Genomic DNA, 24,469 nt, shown 5'->3' on the forward strand with positions numbered 1-24,469 from the left:
ATGCCATGCATGGCGTCACATACAGGTACTCTGTAAGAGGTTGACACTGCATCTGGATTTCAGTGCACTGTAACAAGAGAAACTGCAGAAAAAAAATCATGTAAGATTTCTCAGCATTTTATTCATTCAATTTTTATTCATCTGTGATTCTCTGGGGTAGAAGTGTTGAATGTGTTGCCGGTGCAATTCCTGCTGAGAGACCTTCATGAATCTTGTAGCTTACATATCTCAGCTACAATCTTGTGCTTTCATATCTCAGCTGCATGCACTGTAATCTAGGAAGGTGTTTGTGCTTCATCGTGTTGTTGCTTTGAGATTGTAATGTGATGTTAGAAGTCACTTTTCACAGACATAGCGAAAAAACTGAAAATGCAGATGTAAATATATAATTCATGCTTATGGAGGGAGCTAATTTTGGGACATGCAGACCACTGTCTCTCCTTTCTGCCCTGCTGTCCTAAAACCCTTCCTCTTCTCTCTCGCTCTTGAAGTGCAATGAAACCTTAATGAAATATGTGGCAGGAATGAGCTGGCTGTCCTCTGGGTATTCCTCGATGAAAACAAACGCAAAACTTTGATTCAGAACAAGATGTCTTTCATGTGGGCCTGTTTGAAACATTCAGGTGACGTCAACATAGCAATATTGCATTTTCATTTGCATATACATAGAAATAGCAATATTGCATTTTCAAGTAGTAAAATTTGAATGGGATAAAATATGTTATCTCGTGTCACTTAATACTCATCTGTGATTCTCAGTTTGTGTACTGGACAGAGTCATGTTTAACACGTGAAGAGCTGCTGATGAACCTGCTCAACCAGAGCCTGCTGATGAGCTTGTAGGGAACAACATAATAGCAGCAATCAAGGGAGTGAAAATGGAGCAATAGCAAGACAACTGGAATTGAATCCATATAGGAAAAGTTGCTGAAAATTGATCCCATCAACAGCACTTAGTCAGGTTACTGGAACAAAATGTCATACCAAACGACTAGAGCAAGTGACTGATCTGCCAACTGCAATAAAAAGATGACCTCAGCATAATAACTCTTCTCTCAACAGTAAAGTGAGGCAGGTCCAAGCAGTGATTTGCAAAGGTAGGGGTAGGGGTTAAGAGGGTGACATGAGTGTATTCTCTCATGCGGGAGGCTATAGGAGGAAACCACAGATGTTTATTGTTTTACAATGAAGTACGGTGGAGGGGGCTTGGTGTCAGAATTATCCATTAATATTTTAGTCTTCATTTAGTCAATGAAAATTGTCTTCATCTTTGATAATGCAATTATATTTAACCAATGTCACTATATAGTACATTATATAGTACAGACAAAAACATTTTCTTTTAGTCAAAACCATTTCATAATTAAAACAAGGTTATCTTACTATTATATTATTGTCACCTTATAGACCACACATTCTGTTTTTTTTCAGTTCATTGTAAAAAATGTACGTTCAAAGATTGCTTCGTTATTATCTCCCAGCCATCTGCTTGTCCCTCAAAAATATATTAACACTGTATGTGTATTGCGGAGGTGATGTCATCTGCTCGATACAGTAAACAAACTGCAATGCAATAACACAGTTAAATGTGTTAGATGCTGTTGGGCATCACAGTTGCCATTATAGTTATTATTAATCTTGATGGTCTTATTTTTGTAACATATTTGGATATGAACATAGTGCCTTATATACATACTTTTGTAGTTGCTACATAAAGAAAAAATACCCATTATAAATAGTCTTACTGATGTTATTCCAGCAATATGCTTAAGTAAATGTAAGATGCTGTCTAGCTATTCCTAATGATGTATGGAAGAGAGATAATGATAGACAGGGAAACCACTGCTCAAAGACAATCCAAAGCTTTAATCGCTGCTTGTTGTCATCATTGTGTCTTTTGTTTCTGCGGTTAAGGTTGCAGTTTCTTTTCACGACCTCATTAGAAACAAGGGCAGTCTTTAGATATTCCTACAGCATTCCTCTGGCCAGCCTGCTTGCCAACCTGCTTTAATGAATAGTGATGAGAATAGTGCCGTCTAGTTATGCGTTCCAAATAAATAATAGTACTTGTAGCCAGCCATATAGGTTGAGCCATATGGCATTTTTCCCGCTAAGAAATGATTAACATTTACCGCACAGAAATTCCTACAGTGTGTTTTACAAACTTGCAGCTTCAAGCGTGTGTTCAGTGAATGCGCAGTGGAGGGATTCTGAGTGCATGCGCAGATCTCTAACAACCCCCACCCCCCCGCAATCTGAGCGCATTCGCAGACCCATGCACTGGGCTGACAGGGTGAGCACTGGGAACCAGGCTGGCTAGACCTGACCTGGGTAATGAGAAGGTCTTTAGATGTTCAGCCACAGTTGTTTGACACTGTGTGGGTGTGAGACAGAGATCATTAGCCTTCCAATTGTACCACACACACACACACACACACACACACTCAAACAGAAAAACAAAAGGACATTCGCACGCTAAAAACACTAACATGACCTTCTAGTTGGTCCAATGGTAGAATATTGAAACTAAAATGTCGCATGTCCCTTTCATTTCATTCAGTCTCTCAGTTTCTGTTGGGTTTTCATTCATTCATTTCATAGGCTTCTTCCTAGCTCCGGTAAATAACACACAATTTAACAGAATTTAAAAAGACAGTAAATGTTCCTCTCTTCTGTTACGTTGCTATATTCTGTTTCAGCAAAACTGAGATATAAATAAATCATTGTTATTACTGTTAATATCTTTTTCTCTTGTCTAGACTGACCTTCAAAAGTTAAAGCAGCAGATCCAGGAGATGAAGCTTGTGATTGAGAATAAAGAGGCAGAGGAGAAAAAGCTGCTCAAGATCATAGCTGATGCAGATGCTGACAACTTGCAACAGAAGAAAGCCCTTGATCAGGTAAAGGCAACTTACTACTACGTGGTCACAGCATGAAAGCAGTGCCCTGGGAAATCTGGGGCTCATTGCAACCTCATTAAATGCCATGGCTTTTGAAAGGATCAGCTGCAGATGATCTCTGCTCTGGGCCTGGCAACACTTAAAGAAGATTTGGGTTACTGAGAAAGCATTTGCCGGGGTTTCCGTACCTGTTATCACACACTTACGCCTGTGGGATAACAGGAAATATAGAGATACAAAGATAAAAGTATTACAAAATTACTCGTACAATGATTCATACATTTTTATATATAGGCAGAAATTTCACTGTATGCATTCCAATCAAGGAGCCACAATATGATACATAAATTATGTACAATATATCCCAATATATTGAGTACACTTGCTCACTTTTCATAACTGTGTAATCCATATTAAGAGCCCAATCCAGGACAGTGGGCACAGGGTGGGATCATCAGTGTGCATCACAATTCAGTTACACACTCACATCTTCGGCCAATTCAGAGTCCACCGAATGTGCAGAGCACAGAAATCCGGGCCTGGATTCAAACTCACAACTTTGGAGGTGTGAAGTCATAGTGCAATTTAACCATATTTTTGGCATTTTACAGTGTGTGAAACAGCTAGTGCATCTCAGTCATCATAAGAGAATAGGAGTAATCAGCTTCAGCATCATTCTAATCACAGAACAGGCATGTAGGATGTGAAAAAGCTGTACAGAAATTAAAAATGATTTCCCATAGAAATTCTACACTATACAGCATGGACATCACAGTTTTCGGAAAAAACATCAAGATCCTCAACAACATTTGAATCATTTTAGGAAAACTGGATTCTGGTTCTAAACATTTAAAATAAACCAGTACTCCAAAAAGAGGCTTCGAAAACGCTGATTGTAAAATCGTTGAGGGCCAGTCCTCGCTCACTGGGGTCTCAGGCCTCACCAGCTGGCGTCAATGACTCTGATCCCTTCACCCAGACAGCATCAGAGGAAATCACCTGAGGAGACCTGCCTTGCATGGCTTATTGGCACTGCTTTGAAGCAGCATTTTCCGTTGATGTGGCAGAGTCTTTTAAAGCCTGGTCTCTCTCTGTGGTAGCAGACTCGGGTTGTTTTGAATGCAGAGTGGCGTGCTGTCAGTACTACACAGAGCCCACCGCTGTGAAATCATTGATTCCAATGTTGATAAAGGGCATTGCTTTGTCATCGAGCCCCGGGGCTTTTTTTTGTGTCAAAAGAGCGTTACATTAAACGGACCCACCTTGTCAGCAAGCAAAGACAGACCCATCCTAAAGAAAAATGCAAGAGTTGGATTGGGGATGAACCATCAGATCATTTGTACCATCAGGTTTCCTAAGTAGGGTATTTTTTTTCAGTGTGCTAGAGCCCACAGTCTCTGGATTTTTATTCTTTGCATGCCTTGAAGAGTGACCTTATCAGAATGTGTAGTCTTAGACTTGTTTTTTAGTGGGTGTGGGTCACATGCTCACCTTTGTTAAAACCTCACAGTAACTAGAGAGGAAGAGCTGGCATCAAATGAAATGCTTTGAGATCGGATCTGAGCAACACTGTCAGCATGAATCATTTTAAATGCTTTTTAGCACACATAGAAAAAAAGTGAAACTTGCATCATGAACATAACATCCACTTGCTGCACATTTTGGAAAAGGTTTCAATAAATAAAATAAATCTATTTTATGCAACCATTGCTATAATTTCTTTAATTGATACTGATCTCTATGTTTTGTCACCCCTAGGTGATCAGTAACCGTAATCTACTGGGGACAGTGCTGGTACGACGCAACGATGAGCTGGCTTTGCTCTATGAGAAAATTGACATACAACAGGCACTGCTGAACAAGGGCGAGCAGCAGTACGAGAGGAGAGTAGAAGACATCCGGCTGCTGAAACTAGAGATTAAGAACCTGCGGCGGGAGAAAATCATCCTCACCAAAACGGCGTCCAACATTGAAGAGCTCAGGTAATACAGAGACCACATGAGAAATTACACACGAGTCAGGGAATTACACTAATGCAGTCAGGTATTTATACCCATATATTAAGAGTAATCAAAACTTATGTTACATGTTCAGTTTCCATCCACAATTATCTGCAATCTGGTCTTTGGATGTTCAATATTTTTGTAATATTTGAACAACTGCAGGTTAGTAGACCTCCCAGACAAAATAAAAAGATGAATAATTATTTATGGTTTAAACATTGGCCAGAAACACCCCTATCTGTTCCTAAGTGTGATAAAGATCAGTAATGCACTATTCCATAAATAATTTAAGATATAAACGTCATATTAGCAGAATGCATTGATGTGCATATGACTGATTTTATTCCAGTAACTATAGTGTTTTGATATCTCATGTCTAGTCTTGGTAAATTATGTTTAGTCCACTTGTCACGTCTGCAAGCTGAAGGGGGAATGAAGTGCAGAACTGGGACATATTGGGAAACAATGGTTTATTAACACACAAATAAAATGGCACAAGGGCCAAAAAGAGGGGAAACAAAAGGGAAGAACAAAAACAAACCTGCAGGCATGTGGCGAGTGCCAGAACTGAAAATAACTATACACGCGAGTTGCACAGGCCACATGAAAGGTTGCAGCCTCGATCAGCAGCTCGGAAGGTCCTTATAACAGCCCTGCTGTCATGCAGATTAGTGTCAGGTGCGTCTCCAGCTGCACCCAATCGTGACAGATTCCCCTCCACGGAGCCCCAGTAGCAACATCAGTGAAGGAGGTGGGGTGGACGGCGGTAAACTTCAGGGTTCCTGCCCTGCTGTGTCCTCCTACCAGAGGACTCGGACCCTCAGGCTGGCTCACCGACGTCGTCCTGCATGGTGACCTCGGTCCCTCCAACCTGCACACAAAAGTCAGGGTCGAACCTCCAGGACCCTCTGGCGACCACTTACTGCACCCCCTGTTGGTGCCTTCTAGATGCACGTCCTTGCTGGCAGTGTGACCAGCTCCCCTCCCTGCACCACGAAGGGAGGCAGTCCCGGACCCTCCGGCCAGGGACAGGCGCAATGGCCGGAGCCATTCTGGCACCGACCGCCCACCAACTCACTTCGTCTTTGCTCTTGTCATCAGCCGTGTTTTCCCAGTCCACGGGGTAGGTTGCTAGCAGAGCGCAGAAGTCTTGGCCCGACATGGTGAAGATCGTGGGGGTCACATCATCAGCGCTCGCTGCCCACATCACCTCCTCGCTGCCCCGCAGACCTTGCCACTTTCGGGATTCACGTAACACCTGGGGATCGATGATACGCCGTGGCGCGACTTGCCATGGCTTGACCCCCATATCACCGGGAAGAAGCCGCTCAACCAGTTTGTGAGAGTCGTATCTCGTCTCTCCTCCCCGCTGGCGCCCGCACTCACCATGACTGGCTGAGTTCTTCCTAGTCGCTCTTCTCTTTTCGCTGTGCGCTTCTTGTTGGTGTTGCAACATTCTGTCACGTCCGCGAGCTGACAGGGGAATGAAGCGCACCCAATAGTGACACAACTAAAGCCCATCAAACAATTTCCGAAACCTCCAGCTGAACTGGTTAACCACACACTCAATATAATGAGTGGACAGTTTACATTACTATTAAACACAACATTTACTATTCAGTTTCATTTCACTTTCATTGTGAGATTTAACTCTTTGTCTTTTTGTTAACGTATAATGCATGACCTGATCAGGTGATTTTTTTTTTCGAACTCTCCTGATGTTCTATAGTCTAAGGTCCCAGCTCAAGTTATACATTTTATCCACATACAAAATTCAAACATTGTCTTAGTGCATTGTGCTATTATGTACATAAATTTTATGTTTTTAGATTATCACATGAAAAAATATGAGTTTTTGCTTGGCTGTATTGTTCACTGTTTCTCTACTTTGTACATGATCACATGAAACATATGTACAACCTATGTCTACTTATCTTTTTATATTATGCAATAAAAATCTAAAATTCCTAAATGTATGCTCTTGCCAGAAGTCAGTATACAAATCACATTATGCCACACATCACACAAGAGTTACACAGCCACAGATTGGAAGTTTAAGTTTAAATTTGTTAATGACATGTCTTAAAGGGATTTTTTCAACATTTTTGCATGCCTAGTTCTCTGGTTGCTTCCAGTCATCAAAAGGCATGAATTAGGTTTCGTGTGTGAGTAAATGGTGTGTGTGTGTGTGTGTGTGTGTCCTGTGATGAGCTGGCGCACTGCCCTGGGTGGCTGCCCAGTGTCCCGGTAAAGGCTCTGGCAGCCGCGACCCTGATTAGTAGTGAGCCATTATGGAAAGTGAGTGAATTGGAACTGGATGTTGTTGGTAAAAGTATTGTTTTCTGGCATACTCATGTGCTAAAATTCTTAACAATTGTTGCGGAACCTTAGAATTCCCCAAAAGAATTTGCCATGCTATTCAAAAATGATTGCAATTACACATTATTAAAAACAAGTAATTGAGTAAAAAAATGATCCTACTGTTACCCTCTCCATGCAAAGTGGATACATTATGTATACTCTGTTAGCCTTTCATAGTGGCATTTTTTAGGAAATGGACAGGAGACGTGCAGTTAATCATTCAGTACTCCTTTTCTCCCTGACAGACGTTTGGCTAGAGGTCTGTATAGCAAGGTAAATTTTCCATGAGCCTGAATTATACACTGACATTACTAAAAAAGGAAGTTGGCCGTCATGGACTGCATTCAGCTTTGCTTCTGAAAGCAACGCAATTTCAGACATTTCTCAAGAGAATGTGGGAGTACAGAGCAAATGTCTGCTAATGTCTTAATAATTACCCCTGTCTCGAGGTGACTTCTCTTGCTAACCTTTGTCCAGCTTGTGATGTTTGTAATTTAGAAACATATGGAATCATATTGTCTGCAAATATAATCACATTGTAAAATGACCTAGCAGCTGGGAGCATGAATACAGTTCAAATGCACATTAGGTCACTAACAATAACACTGGTTATTTGTTTAAAGACGGTCTATGTTCCTCTCTGCACATGATCAGACACTTACGTGCACTTATTATGGTCATAAATGTTATCATTCTGTAATTCCTTTGAACTGGTCTTTTCTATATGTATGTAGTTCATTCGGTAATACTACCTGTTTTCATTTTGGGGCGAACTATTTTGAGCTGGCTGGCCCATCAGACCTGCACGATTGTAAGGGAAGAAAGACATGGCGTTTGTTAATTATAAAAAAAAACAAGGCATTGAAAATATTTTTTAAGAGTTAAATAATCTTTTGAAATTATAACATGACGTGGTGACCGCAAAATTAGCAAACATACCCATTCTTATGCAAATTGTACAAGACTTCTCAAGAGTTTCTGCCCAGTGAGACATGCCAAAAATAGATACAAAGGCAACCTCTCAGGTCCAAACCATTAACAATAACAGAGCTACTCATCTTAATAATTTGCAAGCTTGTTTTCAAAAAATAGTGACACTGGAATATAGGAACACCAGGTTCCAGTGTGCAACTACAGTTCACAGAATTATAGTTTCCAAAAAAACATGCCTAAAAATAAACTAATTATGGGTTTATGTATACGTGTTAAGCTCATTATATGAGTGTTATGATCCTCAGAGTCTGCCTTGTATTCATTCCCTTAAGTGTAGGTTTGAAGTGTGACACATTATAACAAATGAATGTGCTAGGCAGTCTGACCTTTACTCTTTTACCTCTTTTTTCAAACTGCACATGGAGAACTGTGCAATTGGCTAAGCCCTGGCTGCATCCAGCAATGTCTTCATGGGAAATTAATGCCTAGTGTGCATAATATTGAAAACGACCAAGAATGGATTCTTTAAAGAACATTCATTTTTATTGAGCTTTTAAAGTTTATAGTTCTAACAAACATAGCTCACCATGAAGAATATGTTGCAATGACTTTGAAGAAAATTGTCATGAACCCTTTTCAGCTTTAATGAGCAGTCATTTTAAATGCCCCAGAAAACACACACACACACACACACACACACGCACGCACACACACACACACACACACACACACACACACACACACACATATATATATATATATATATATATATATATATATATATATATATATATATATATATATATATATATATATATATATATATATATATATATATATAGTTCCAAGCATGCTTGTTAATTAAGGCTGCTTAAATTATAATTAAATTATAATTATTATACCACAATTTTCACAAAATGTCTTGTTTTAGGTGCTGTCATAAAAGGAGAGTTAAATATTCACATGGGTGTGATTTTTTTTTTATATAACCCCAAGGACGTCTGAACCAGGCGTTTTTCTGCCGTTTGTCTCATCAGGTGTGCATGGACAGAATGCCGACAGGCGAACACGGGCAGATCTTAACACTTGTATTTGGAAACATAATGTAAAGTAATATATAAAATTTATGGGATGCATCAATAAGGCTTTGATAATCACAATCAAATCGAATCGTGTGACCAGTGAAGGTTCACTTCTTGAACCCATATACACTTTTGTCATGGCGCATGGAAAAAGGACACAATTGCTCGACTTCACAATAAATGTTTACTGTATTGTATTACTAACTGTATAGTTTACTTATTTTACATAGACGGAGACTTAGTAATACATAAAATGACTGGGCAGTGACACAGTGGAAACAAGGTACATTTATCCTAGAGACAGCAGATAAGAACGATTGCAAAATTAGGGGCACACAGACACCGGAACATGGGACCAGAACCCCTCCCAATATTTGAGTCCTGACAACTTCCTATTAAAATGCCATTCCTAAATATACCTGTGGGCAATCAGGTACAATAGACATAATGAGTTGGTGCCATTTGGTGGGCCAGGGGCACTGTGGCATCACAAAAACTCTTCACTGATATTTCACTCATTTAATCCAAGGATTTCTTGAGGTGATTGAGCAGCAATAAGGATGTCAGTATAGATGTGGATATCTCTTGTGGCAATTTGGTGGGTGAGGTGGGCTTTTGTGTTCATGCATTTCAGGTTGTGGGCGCCATCTGTACCAACTCAGTAACAATGCTGAGTTGGAGTCTCTGATCTTTTCTGAGACACGCCTGGGATTGACATGCATTTAATACACAGCCCTGATAAGGATGCTCAGCCTTGCTTGGGGCATCAATAACATATTTGCCCATGTAATGTTCCAGCTGATCACAGCTTCCCATGTAGTCTCTTGCTGCCATGGCTCACATTTCTAGTTTTCACTGTGTCAGCAAAAATAGAGGCCTTCATTTTCTCAATGTAAATCGTAATGTGCTAAAGCATTAACATGTAAAGGACCACGTTGTGGTAGCATGTTACTGCATTACTGTAATATTTTCACTCTTTAGGAACTTGTACTCTAATCATCACTTAAATGGAATATGTGTGTAGTCTGTGGCATCCAGAGAATATGTGAATATCCATAAACTGGCACTTTGTTTCATGTTCTGTCACAGAAGAAAGAAGGAATGAATACGAACCTGTGTAGATATTTTTTACAAGACAGGGATTTGTCTTGTTGTTGGGATTGAGGTCCAGACCCAAAGATTGTCCACGACTTGCTGAGAAACCTTTGAAACCTTTGTCAAAATGTATATTAATACAGACAAGCAATTAATAATAATTTCTTCATTACATGCGCACATGCAATGCTCTGGCAGGAGATAAACTGTAAAAAAAAAAAAATGTTGCTAAATCTATCAGTTACACATCATTATTATAAATGGGCACTGAAAGTCATTTAAATTTATGGGTGCAATTATTTACTGAATATTTAAAAAATATGTGATATGATTATTTTTGCTGAAATAACTAATCCTGTTTAGTTGTGCCATAGAGAAGCATGGGTTGTTGCAGCATCTTCTTCTAAACATTTGTTACTACAGAAATGTGCACAGACTTTGCATGTGGTGCAAAGAGAATAGACATAGTTTTCAAATGCCGTATGGGAACCAAATGATCAATTTGCACCCACTTCATTTACTTGTCTTCCTTCTCAAGTCTCGCCTCTCTGTGAGTCACAAAAATGAATTAAGGCATACATCGAGCACTGTGACTAAAAATAGGTTTCTGTGTGCCAGAAGTGCCAAGCATAGTGCCAAGAGTTATTCCCTTTCCAAAAGCAACCCTACCTGGCTGAAGGAATCCAACAATATGCTTGGGATTTATTTTCAAGCTGGTACTATGCAGTAGTAAATGCTGTAAATGGTTATGTAAGCTTGTGTAAGGTCTGTCGGGCCTCTCAGTTGGGGAAATGAGGAGGCACATGCTTGACGTTCTGAACAAGAACATTTTTATTAACAGAAAACCAAAACAGCATGATGGCCTAAACTTAAAAGAAGAAACAAAACCAGCCAGGATCTGACGAAAATATCCACAGTGTCTACGTTATTGCAGGAACAGGAAGTGAGGGAGAAACCAACATGTACAGGGTTATGATCACCCTTGTGTGTCTCTGACTGGCAGCACAAATAGTTATCTTGAAGAAAATAACAACCTTTTTTTTGTTAAACATGATCTTTATGATCATGAGATCCTGATTATCTATGCTTGGCTCCAACTCAAAAATTGTGCACCTTGATTTTAAGTCGCATTTAGCTTGTACACTGTCTGAACATAAATATTAATGTGTTGGATAGATGTGTCAGGTGATGCCATACTAATAAATTTCAGTGGAAACTTCTAAACAATGTCTTGCACAGCAGGTGGCTGCTTTTGCTTTCAGTTATTCAATTAAATTACTTCACTTTTAATCAAGGTGTATTTTATTTTACACAGTACAAAATTGGTGGTCAGGGTTACTCATCAAACTGTTTTTTTTTGTTGCAGTAAAAATCTTGTGTGCACAGAATTTCAATTATGTATGCTCATTAACACACAGGCATGTTAATGATATTATATTTGCATATGCTAGCTTACAGAGAACTACTGTTTCGTTCGCCCTGGGTTAAGTCTTTCTCAGGGGCTCATTGGTACGAACAAGAATTATGTGCTACAGGTCTTTGAGACTGTCAGGATTGACGGCACCTGAACACATCACCTGTGCCCAATCCGGACATCTTTTAAAAGCCTGTGGCTCTGTTGTTGAACTCAGTTGTGAACTCGGTTTTTGAAGTTGAGGTGATCGTGGCCTGGCAACTTGTGTAGTTTTTGAGGTCTGGCAATCGTCACACGACTGAGGGCGTGTGTTTTTCCCCTTTTGTCTGACTGTTTTAGGCCATCACGCCACGTTTATTTGTGTTCAATAATAAATCCTTGTTTCCCATAATGTGCCACCTCTGCGCTTCCCTCCCCCGTCAGCTCGCCGCCGTGACAGAGACACAGATAAAAATGGTAGAGCATGTCCCAGAAGTGTTCTCCCGCATATGCTCTACATATGTAGTCACATAAGCAAGGTCTCATACATTTTATACAGCATCTAGTCTCATATGTTTACTCTGAATGTCGCAGTCCAGCCCGTGGGAATAGATGATCTCCTGTGTAGTCAAACCCTCTGTTCATAGCTCTCGTTCACTGCTTCTCAGGCCAGGTGAACCATGGCGAATCCACCATATGTTGGTCCCAGTTGGTGCCTCATTACTTGCCAAGCTAGTTACACGCACTCTGAATGGATATTTGAAATGGTGCAGACAGTACAGATGGATCCTTAGCAGATATCCCCCACCCCCCAGCATCTCTTCCTACCGTTGCACATTAGATGGTCAGGATCCATTTCATCATAACCTTCTTATTTAGTGAGTCCCACTGAACCCTAAGACGTTCTCTTTTTTTGTTGTTTGTTTCTCCCCTCACGTGTGCTGCACTGTGCTGGGCATGCATGCTTTTTTTTTTGCACCCACCCACATCTGCCATTAGAGCTGCATTATTGTGACACCTCTTAAGTCTTTGCAGGAAATCATCTGGCACATGTCAGTTGAGCAGACATTACCTGAAATTCAGCTCTTCAAGCCATGTCTATGCTTTACATCTTTTATTTTATTTATCCTGCTCTCTGCCCTTTTATTGATTTATGCTTTTTCTCCAGTAAAACTTAATTAAGATGACAGACTGGAGCAGTGCCGTGTCAGTCTTTCTTTGTGATTTGTTGGTGCCGGATGAAATATGGGTAGCCACTTTTCTAAATGACATGAATTCAACACTTACTGCTATAGCCAATGTGCTGCAGAAGGCCTTTCTTTCTTCTTTGCTCCTCACAAAGAACAGTGTGAGTGAAATGATGGTGTGCAAAGGCACTTAGAGGAGCAGTGGTGTAACAAAAAACATATGCCATTCAACAGAAATGTGCTTAACATATGCATTTCCATAAAAATATATACTGTTTAAATAATGAGGGGATCGTCATGTATAAACGTGTCACACGGTTAGTTGTGTTTGCTAGTAGTCGGAGTCTGATAGCCTGATGGAAGGAATTGTCCTGCAGCCTGAAATTGCATGTATTTTGCCCTCTTTGATCTCTGGGGGTCTAAAACACATTCCACAGTTAATGAATTTACTAACTATGAACGATCTGACTTGTTAGTGGTTGTTGCACATGAACCAGTGGAGCCTGTGGCGGTTTGAAAAAGATTCTGATATCCTTGATGACACATTTTTTTTGTGTTTAAAGGAAAATATTGCGAGAGTGATAATTGCAGTGATATTGCAGTGAATGCCCTGAAAGGCAAAGGTTTATAAAAACTTCAGTCTTTGTCTCTCCATAGAGCTATAATATTCACATTGGACAGTAATGTTGAGAGTGTGCTTGCTCATATGCTTTTTTTTTATTTTAAGAAAAATGATTCTGGGCTTTTAGAAAAGGTCCCCGAGTCCCTGAAGCCACCAACCAGCTCTGCCTGACTATTTTATGGCTAGGGTGACTGGGGTCTTTTTCCCCACTTTACTCAGTCTTTCTCTCATACACACACTTTTAAGTGAAAATATGTACACGGAGGTATGGACAGACACAGGCTAAAAATCTGTGGACGTTCATGGAGATGGCATGGAGGCAGCATTGGCAGCGCTGACTGAATGTGTTGATTAAACTTTATGACTGGGACATAAACCCTGCCATTCAGAATTAATCAGACCCCACTTGGGTCTATCCTCACTGCCTCCTTGAATTTCAATGTAGGGAAAAGGAACAGTGAGAGTGGTGCGAGAGTACAAAGAATAATGTGCAATTTACAAGCTCATTGGATGGGTCAAAAGTTTAACAGTTTATTTGTCATGTCCCACAGAATTAATGACATGACAAGTCAAAATGGATGATTGGTTTTCTCTTACAGGACAGTCATGCATTCCAGTTGCTTTAACTCAACTGTCAGGGCGTTTAGTCAAAAACAAGCACTTTGCTAAAATCACAATTAAAATGCATAAATTAAGAACACTGCCAAAAAAAAAAAAAAAACCCAACAAGCAGCGGGATGCTTGTATTCCATTAACTTTCTAACCGCTTCAAGTCTTCAGAATTACAGCCCCACTCTGAGCTGTGCAACTGAATGACTGTACAACAGAAGGATAATGTCATTATTAGCATTGTAGAGTAGCAGGTAGTGCCTTTGAATGACATTTCCCAAAACTCACAGTTACAAATGAGAGGGCAGGTCATAAACATTTTAAACATTTACAGCATTTATCAGACGCCCTTATCCAGAGCGACTTACAATCAGTAGTTACAGGGACAGTCCCCCCCTGGAGCAACTTAAGGTTTAGACACAATGGTAGTAAGTGGGATTTGAACCTGGGTCTTCTCATTCATAGGCAAGTGTTTTTCCCACTAGGCTACAAAGCTTTGATGAACTCTTTACCTTTTATCTGCTCCTTGTAAATGGGATCATGAGGGAATGATACAAACCTGGGATGGAACAGCTGAGCAGCCAATTGTCCCATCACTTTTGGTCCCTCAAAAACTGGGAGGCACATGGACAAACTGTTGTAATTCCTACACCATTCACTTGGTTTGGCTGTAAATGCCTTTAAATTAAAACTAAAGGTCTGCAGTTAAAGCACATATTCAGTTCATTTCAAACCCATTGTGGTGGTGTATTGAGCTAAAAAGATTCAAATTGTGTCTATTTCCCAATATTTATGGACCTGACTGTATGGGGGAATGCAGAGGAGCTGGTTACCATTTCATGTACTGACAATACCATACCTTGAGAAATGCACCTCTCATGAAAGTGGTTTCTTAGTACCATTCTTTTGAGCACGGTAACTTGAATCAAAATGAGAAGACATATTTCAAGTTGCTTAATTTATGATTGAATTACCCTAATGGTGGGTCAAAGGCAAGCACTGCAGATATGTGTGTAAATGCCTGTGTATATGTCAATCTGTCTCATTTACACATATCTTTACAGGCAAAAAAGACCATTAGTAAATTGCCCATAATTGCTTTAGTGGAGAAATAAATATTTGGACCAAATACAACACATTATTTGGGAAAGCAAAATTATACATTTTCAACACTAACCTGTATTTTCATTTGAAGAAAAAAATTAGAGGATGATGAATATGTGGAATTGTGGTACCAATAATAATGTGTTATTTAGTATACAATCATGACATGGCCATCTAGGCAAAATCAGTTATGTTCCAGTTTTTGATTACACTCTTCCCAGAATTTCTTTACTTTCCAGTTTTCTTTCTTAGACTAATTTGAATTCCTGCAAGCTGATGTACTGGCCAAGCTACCACATAACTGGTCGTATCAGCATACTGTAAAAATATTTAGTAACTTTATAATATAATAAACTAGTCTTACATAATAAACTAGTCTTAAATTACTGCACTGTAAATTTGCTCGTGTCTCATTAAAACTGCTTGGTCCCCAGCTGAAAAATGTAATGGTCTCTATAAAAACAATTCTCTGAATAATTAAAAACAGAAGAATCTTGAATCTCACTAACTACTGGTCAGAATGTCTGTGGTTTGTGATGCTTTCTGGGGTGTTTCGCTACAGGCGTGAGGTCTGTCACATGCAGAGGGAGCTGGTGAAAGAGAGGAACAGGTGTCGAGCACTAGAAGAAGAGGTGCAGAACCCACTGAACGTCCACCGATGGAGAGAGCTGGAGGTGAACTAAATGGCATTCTCCTTTGAGTGCTGTTCGGCTCTACATTTACATTTAAATAATTTATCAGAGCAACTTAAAATCAGTAGTTACTGGGACGGTCCCCCTGGAGACACTCAGGATTAAATGTCTGCACTTGACACCAAACTGTCTATAATTGAGGCATATCTCAAAAAGCTGTCTGTATGAACAAAATACTTTGTTTTTTAATTCATACCACCCACCCTTTCCAATGTTTCTATTTCCATTTTGTAAAAACGGATATACACTGGTAGAGGAAGACAGTCAGAAACAAAAAGAGCGATCAACACAGACAAAGAGCAAAGTGGGTGGCGTGGTACGTGAGGTCAGAAGTGCGCATGTACACATTAACACCTCTAAAATGACTTTTCCTCAGGCCCGCGACCCTGGTTCCTATGAACTCATCCAGAAGATTCACTCCTTACAGAAACGGCTGATAGCCAAGAGTGATGAGGTGGTGGAGAAAGAGCTTTTATTGCAGGTAAACACTCCGCACCTCAGATTAAACTGTCTTTTCCCATTGGCTGCTCAGGTTCATGGTGTCTTCATGTCTCTACCTCCGGAACACCAGCGCTCGCACACACAAACAGTCTCAGGTCAAGTCAGTTTAGAAATCTATGGCAGTTGGCTGAATGTGTTTTCTGTCTTGTATATTTCAAAGGGATGTGTCTCTCCCCTGAACTTAGCACTGTACAAATACTGTATGTTTATACCTTGCTTTTTCTTTCTATTTTAGCTCAGTGAATCTGCTGAAGAACTGAATTTTCACAAAACATTTAAAACATTTATATACAGTGCATTCAGAAAGTAGTCACAGTAGTCCCCTCAGATTTCTACACACAGCACCCAATCATGACAATGTGAAGTTTACATGAGGTTTTGGCAAATGTATTACAAATAATACAAAACTGAGAAATCACATGTATATAAGTATTTACAGCCTTTACTCAATACTTTATTGATGCACTTTTGGCAGCAATTACAGCCTCAAGTCTTTTTGAATATCATGACACAAGCTTGGCCAGTTTTGCCACATTCCTCTTTGCAGCATCTCTCAGGTTGAATGGGAAGCGTCGGTGCACAGCCATTTTTAAGATCTTTCCAGATATGTTCAATTAGATTCAAGTCTGGGCTCTGGCTGGGCCACTCAAGGACATTCACACAGTTGTCCTGAAGCCACTCCTTTGATATCTTGGTTGTGTGCTTAGGATCGTTGTCCAGATGAAAGATGAACCCAGTCTGAGTTGAACAGCGCTCTGGAGCAGGTTTTCATCCACGATGTCTTTCACTCTATCCTGACTAGTCTCCTCGTTCCTTCACTGTAGGGATGGTATTGGCCTGGTGATGAGCGGTGCCTCGTTTCCTTCCAACGTGACGACTGGTATTCACACCAAAGAGTTCAACATTTGTCTCATCAGACCAGATCATTTTGTGTCTTATGGTCTGAGAGTCCTAGTGTTAGGTGCCATTGAGTGAGCCAAAACGCCTTTTATGGCTGCCCACTGCTCACCAAGGGTGATGGTTAAAAGCCGAGGACACATTTTGTTGAATCACCATGTGCTGTGCTGTGTATCACAATAACAGTCACTTTCACTTTTGCTAAAGAGTAAAACCCTTATATAGACAGGTGTGTGCCTTTCCAAATCATGTCAATCACCTGTTTTTCCACAGCTGGACTACAATTAAACTCTCAAGGATGATCAGAATTAATCTCAAGGATGATCAGAAGAAACAGGAGGCACCTCTTCTCAATTTTGAGCTTCATGGCAAAAGATGTAAATACTTAAGTAAATGTGATTTTTTTTATCTTTAATAAATAAAAAAAAAAAGTAAAATTTTTTTAACATTATCATAAAATGGATTTAATCAATTTTAGAGTAAGGCTGTAACATAACAAAATGTAGAAAAAGTGATTCGCTGTGAATACTTTCCGGATGCACTGTAGCAGTGAGCTGTGACGTGCTGCATTCATGAATACGATTAGATTTTCAAGCAAATCCCACAGATGCTTGATTGGACCGAGATGTGGAGAGCTGAGAAACCAGTACCTCAAATTGCTGTTCTCAATCTTGAAGTATTTTTACAGTGTGGAATGGCATATTATCTTGCGAAAAGAGGGCATTGCCATCAGGGAATATTGTTTCCATAAATGAGTGTACTTGGTCACCAACAATGTTTCAGCAGGTGGAACATATTCACATGAATAGCCTAAGGTTTCTCAAGTGAAGACTGCTTAAAGCATTACACTGCCTCCTCTGCCCTGCCTTTTCCAGTTATGGATTGCACTGTTGTCCAGTTCTGTTCCTTGAAGGAACTTTAAAGGAACTGTAAACAAGGCAATGTCACTTACTTCACCGTTCATAATGGTTAATTGGTTTAAATGTATGCAGTACCGTCATGGTAAAAACATACTTCGGGAGCCTATAAGCGCATAAATAAGTGAGCCATTATATAAGAATCATAAATTGACATAATTATACAATAATAATAATAATCATTATTGTAATCTTAATGTATGTTAAATAAAATTATCACCGCAGCAGCAAGACAGGGCAGGAGAAATGGATGAACAGGAATTATTTAGAACATTACAAGCTAGACAGGACAGGGTACAGACACAAAAATGACCCTTCATACTTCATTTATACACAACATCAGGTGAACACAATCCGAGATCGGGACAACGCCATAGGCAACGGGGAACTCCAGACCGGAACACGGAGCTGAAGTACACCACCAGAGTCAGAACCATGTCAAAAGTATAACCCACAAAATAAAAGTGGACAGGATTTTAGAGCACACCCTAAACAGCCAAACACCTTTTATCTTCCTTGTAAATGAAACTATAAATGCCTCATAATATATTGTGTTATGTCTTTTTCTCTAGGTTTTCTTTGTCTGGCATAGTCTGAGTACACTGAATGAGATTAATTTCATATACACTACTTGATATTGTAAATGCTGAAAAGGGTAAAAAAAAAACATGCTGCAAAGAAAGTACTATAAAGTCCGTGAGGCATATAACTGTAATTTTAGCCCTGCTAAACTATAGACATTTTACAAGTATAATTGCATTAAGAAGAGTGTCTCTTCACTGCTACCACAAACCCATAAAATAAAAGTGCACACACACACCTTTGGCAGTTGGTATAAAAATATCTGAATTATATAAACAGGCAGAGGGACAGGAAGACAGCAATCTAAGTGAAAGTGAAGTGATTGTCATTGTGAAACACTGCAAAACAGCACTTAGTGCACACAACAAAATGTGTCCTCTGCATTTAACCATCATTCTTAGAGAGCATTGGGCAGCCATGAAAGGCGCCCAGGGAGCAGTGTGTGGGGACGACACTGTGCTTGGTGACTTTCAGTTTATGGTTTTGCTTCCATACCTGCTAGGCTACCACTTCCTCTGTATTTTTTTAAACAAGAAAAAGGATGGAGTCATATTTTCACTGACTTTTTTCATTTATTCCTATTCTTCCATTTCAGACAAAACCCGTGAACAACTCCCTTCGCCATGACATAGTGTAGAATGAATTCTCTTTTCCCAACCTGCCAACATAGCATTGGTCAATTTCAATGCCCAACCTGTTGCAGGCACTGTTTGATATATATAGGCTTGCCACAACCATGTTTCTTATCTGACTTGCCTTTTACAATTTTGCTGAAACCCTGGAAAACTTGAAAGTCCTCCACAGCTAAACAGTGAGACACGTCAGCCCACTTGCTCTTTCTCTTCAGAATAATGGGCTTGTCAATTGTGCGAGTGACTTTGATTGAGATACATCTGGTATGAGCCATTGCTCTAGAGGATTTTAGCTAAACAACCACTGTTCTACCTGGTGACATGTTGCTCTGTAATCTAGCCCAGACTAGATCTACATTACCAACATTCTCTTGGAGCTCTTCACCCCTCCACCATGATGAATTTGCCAAAAGGCAAATTCTGGGAGACTGTTTCTACTGGAGACAAGACAGCAATAATCAGAGGTTCTGAGAGGTTACAAGCATCCCCTGTTCCTGAAATGTGTTATTGATGCTAACAGGGGTGTAAAACAAAAGAAATCCAGTCTCTGTGTGTTCTGCATAATTACTGTAGCTGTAGTTGGTGCCACTGCACATGCCTTTACATAAAATTGCTCAAGGTCAGCACAAATGAGGGTTTCTTCTTCAACGTCCACACATCCCCTCAATCAGTACGGGTTTAAAACGAAGGAAGATCAATGTGGCTGGGCGCAAAACAACCAGACACAAGCGTGTCTGTCTACAAGAAGCGTGAGTGGAATTCTCTGTGAATTGGCAGGACCTGGCAGGACCTGTGTGGAGTCCAATCTACAGGGAGTGTTTTCCGTACTGAAGAGTTGTTTTGCAACAACGCACAATCAAAGAGACTGACTAGATTCTTCAGACAGCTATCATCGCAGCATCGATCAACTGCCTCACTATTTTCACCTTTCACAGATGATTCCCTTCATTGTTCCCTTCAACAAGTTCAGCGGTCTGAGAATGAACGGGCACAGGCTTAAGGCGATTCGTTTTAGAATTCACTTGTTTCATCTCAGTGTCATATTGATCGATATGCTCTTGGATCTCACTGTCTCTACATTTATCAGGTGGTTGAAACATGAACACAGCTGCCAAAGCAAAATCTGGGCAATGCTTAAGAATTATCACAGCTACCTCTTGACAGGGGTGTACCATGTACATCCCAGTCTTCTCAAACCCTTGTCTAAAGTGAAGTGATTGTCATTGTGATACATGGCTGCACAGCATACGGTGACACAACGAAATGTGTCCTCTGCTTTTAACCATCACCCTTGGTGAGCAGTGGGCAGCCATGACAGGTGCCCGGGGAGCAGTGTGTGTAGACGGTGCTTTGCTCAGTGGAACCTCAGTAGCACATTGGCGAATCGGGATTTTAACCTGCAACCTTCTGATTACGGGGCCGTTTCCTTAACCGCTAGGCCACCACTGCCCCTTGTCTGCTGCATCTACTGCCCTGTTAAAAAAGCTGTTTAGGAGTCTCCCTGGCAACCAGAACTGTGTGTAGTAATCATGCACTGGTGTCATGGCCAATATACCTCCAGCCCACCAGAGAGTGCCAGACTAGCCGGGGAGACAGCAACCCGGAAATGGAAGTGAGAGCGGGCAGTGCCGAGTATAAAAGCCAGGTGACCCCGAGGAGAAGCTGCCCGCTCTTTGATGAATTTATTCCCAGAGACGCTAGCCTTATTTACCCACACCCGACTGATTAGAATCCATGACCACGACCTTTGCCTGTCCCTGATCTCGAGCCTTGCCTGTCCCTTTTGCTACCGCGATCGCCCAAAGGATTTTGCCTTGTGATCACGACTTTTGCCTACCATTGACCTTGAGTTTGCCTGCTCCTTTTGCCAAGAGTTTGCCTGCAACCCCCCAGTCCAGCCTCCTTCCCTCGCCTCATTCCCTACTACCCCCAACGGAGCCCGAGTTCCCTCCCCACCGCACTTTGGCGCGTCCACGGCTACACTCCCATTCCAACTCACCCACTGCCTCGTTCTCACATTTACATTTACAGCATTTATCAGACGCTCTTATCCAGAGTGACTTACAATCAATAGTTACAGGGACAGTCTCCCTGGAGCAACTTAAGTGTCTAGCTCAGGGACACAATGGTAGTAAGTGGGATTTGAACCTGGGTCTTCTGGTTCACAGGCAAGCATCTTAACCACTAGGCTACTACCACCCTCACTGGCCAAGCACCACCAGTCCTCCTCCCCAGCTCGTCCAGTGTCCTCTCCCAGTCCGACGACCTGTCCCCTCACTCCAAGCATGCCTGCAAATGAGTCCTTGAACTCCAGTGACTGCTGGAATAATACATGAGTATGTAACTTCGTACATAGAGGACCTTTGGATTCTCCTGAGGTTTCATGGATGGGCTGTTTCTCAAAGTAGCCCTCAACACATCTTGGCCCATTAACTTTACATTATTTCAGAGTGATGATCTCCCAATGGAATAGCCCCCTTCTTGAGGTACACTTCCATTAGCTCTTCCCATTTACAAAGCCCTTTCCTCTGAACACCAGAGGCTCCTCCACATCACTCTGTATAACGAGTTTAATTGAGATGTGGAATGACCGGATGACTGTCCTATACTGCTCTGAGTCTGTATACTACTACAATCCATTATTTCACATGCTTCCTTCAACTGGTCTTTTATACTTTGTGCATTATGAGATTATTTAAAATTTGGGGAGTGTATCTACTGGACCAGATATGCAAGTGGAACAAATAGCTGGTTATGCCATGTTATCTGTACCTCGGGTAGGAGCACTACTAGTGTGGTACACTAATGACTTCCCCCTTCCAAATGCAAAGTTTGAAACATGAATACTGAAATTTACACAGAACTGCTATCACAAATATCTTTCAGAAACAAATAAAAATTTGCCTCAGTTCATAGAACTCGAAAAGCTTCTGAAACTAAATTTCTAGTTTGTAGCAAGCTCTGGCAACCACGCTGATGTTGATCCACAGCTTCAGGAATTGAAAGGAGCAGTGTGGATCCAGGTCATGGCACCACTGTGGCTGGCATGGCCTTTGTGTTGGGATCTATGAGAGGGGATTTATTTCACCAATCAGGATGAAACAAAATAATAAGCAGCAGGTTCATACACTGAAAAAAGTGAACACAGTTAAACCGTGTGTGGCGTGAGCGAGGAGCAGGGACTGGTGGCTGCCAGGAAAAGGTGATGTTTTGCTGCTGCAGACTGGGGCGCTGTCACAGCGCTGCACAGAGTATGGATGAGGCAGGTCCGGCAGCCCAGGTCAAGGAAGGAAGTATAATGTAATAGAATGTACTAATGCAACGCAAACCTTAACAACACATTCTTTCTTTGTGTTCTATGCAAAACATGGCCTGATGGAAAAGTTATTTACAGTCATCAGTGCAAGATTAATTATTTTGAATCTATACACCCATAACTAGAGAGAGAGCCTGAATCTGTGACAGTATATTAAAAACAACAAACATATGTAACTACTGTTCAGCACAGCAAATGGAGATTTCAGGAGGTAAATGTCTGTACATTGTGAGAAATACAGGTACAGTAGCAGTCCAATTACACGACTGTCCCTGCTAAATACCTGCAAGTTATTTGAATGCAGCCTAGCTTTGTGAGTCTACATGCACCCTAAAAGACACTACAGCCTTACAGAGACTTATGGTTACTTTAGAGGTTATTATTCCAGTGCCACGCTGATGTATCCCTAAATGTGAAGCCAGGACAGTACATTATGACAACATTTCTATAAATCCTAAAATGTGATTCATTTATATTAATATCTCCTCAGAATTATTGTGTGCGCATCCAAGTGTCACACCCATGCCTGGTAGGTGCTGCAGTTAAGTAGCTGGGTAGACTTGCTCCCAGCCCAATAACTTTATCCAGTGGTAAAGGCTGTATTTGTGCTTGCTTGCTTCATGCGCACTTTCAGTTTTTTGTGCCATTTTGTTGCTGCTGTGTTTTGTGTGTATTTGCTAATTATCAGATCCTTTCTACAGGTGAACAATGAAGCTGACCACTCTACACCATTTTCTCTTTTTTGACTATTATCATATTCGCCATCTTTTTGTAAGGCCTGGAGCTATCATTAATTAAACAGCCTGGGGTGCCGTATACTGCAGCAAATGTACTTGACATTGCAAACATTCAGATGTGAAAATGAATTTAATTTACCCATTAGCCCTTAGCTTGGCACAATAGAGAGAAAAAAGCCTTAATTGTTTGTGTAGATGCATACAGGAGATCATCTCATTTGGAAAGGTTTTAGCAAGATGTAATTCATTAAAGGTTGTTGAGCATGATACTGTTGTTTGTCCATTTGCCACAACATTTAAAACATGTTTTATTCCTCTCTTAAACATTTTTGAGTTTAGTCTTTTCAATACCAGAAAAGCCAGTGTGTGGTTGCTTTGTGTGTGCTTTTATGTTCTACCATGTCAGAGAACAATACAGGAAAAGTATCGATGATATTATTAGTGTAATTGTTAGTGTGTTTTGTATGTGTCATTTTGGGTTTGTAAAGCATTTTATATTTCTACCCTCACAAACATGTGTGTGTGGGTGTGGTTTGTACATTCATAAAAGTCCTCAGCACAGCCCAAAGATTCTCCATGGGGTTTAAGTTGAGCCTTATCTATGTGTGAAAATTATGCCTCATTCCTGAACAATTCCTTCACAATTAGAGGCTGTTGCATCATGGCATTTTTTTAAAATATGCTCATAAGATCAGGAAGAAAAACTCATGCTGTACTTGTAGAAAATGGAACGAAATACAGTTACTCATATTTTGTATTCTAAATACATAACGGCAGTTAATGTATTCCGTTACTCCCCAACACTGCCTATGAACCAGAAGACTGCAAAGTCATAGGTTCTGACCCCAGTTTTTACCATCGCTGAGCATGACATTTAACCCTGAGTGTCTCCATGGGGACTGTCAC

The 24,469-nt window shown here is 40.6% G+C and overlaps 1 protein-coding gene across 3 annotated transcripts in view; it reads left to right on the plus strand.

Moving 5' to 3' along the window:
- cfap58 (cilia and flagella associated protein 58) overlaps positions 1–24,469 on the plus strand; it is a 74,046-nt gene that overhangs the window by 19,338 nt on the left and 30,239 nt on the right. For all 3 annotated transcript variants that reach the window (XM_028971505.1, XM_028971506.1, XM_028971507.1), the window contains exons 12-15: positions 2,760–2,900; positions 4,659–4,882; positions 15,852–15,963; positions 16,358–16,462. In XM_028971505.1, coding sequence (XP_028827338.1) covers positions 2,760–2,900; positions 4,659–4,882; positions 15,852–15,963; positions 16,358–16,462 — 582 coding nt within the window. The remainder of the gene's footprint in view (positions 1–2,759; positions 2,901–4,658; positions 4,883–15,851; positions 15,964–16,357; positions 16,463–24,469) is intronic.

The sequence above is a fragment of the Denticeps clupeoides genome, chromosome 3, assembly GCF_900700375.1.
Source record: "Denticeps clupeoides chromosome 3, fDenClu1.1, whole genome shotgun sequence".
Classification (NCBI taxonomy): domain Eukaryota; kingdom Metazoa; phylum Chordata; class Actinopteri; order Clupeiformes; family Denticipitidae; genus Denticeps; species Denticeps clupeoides.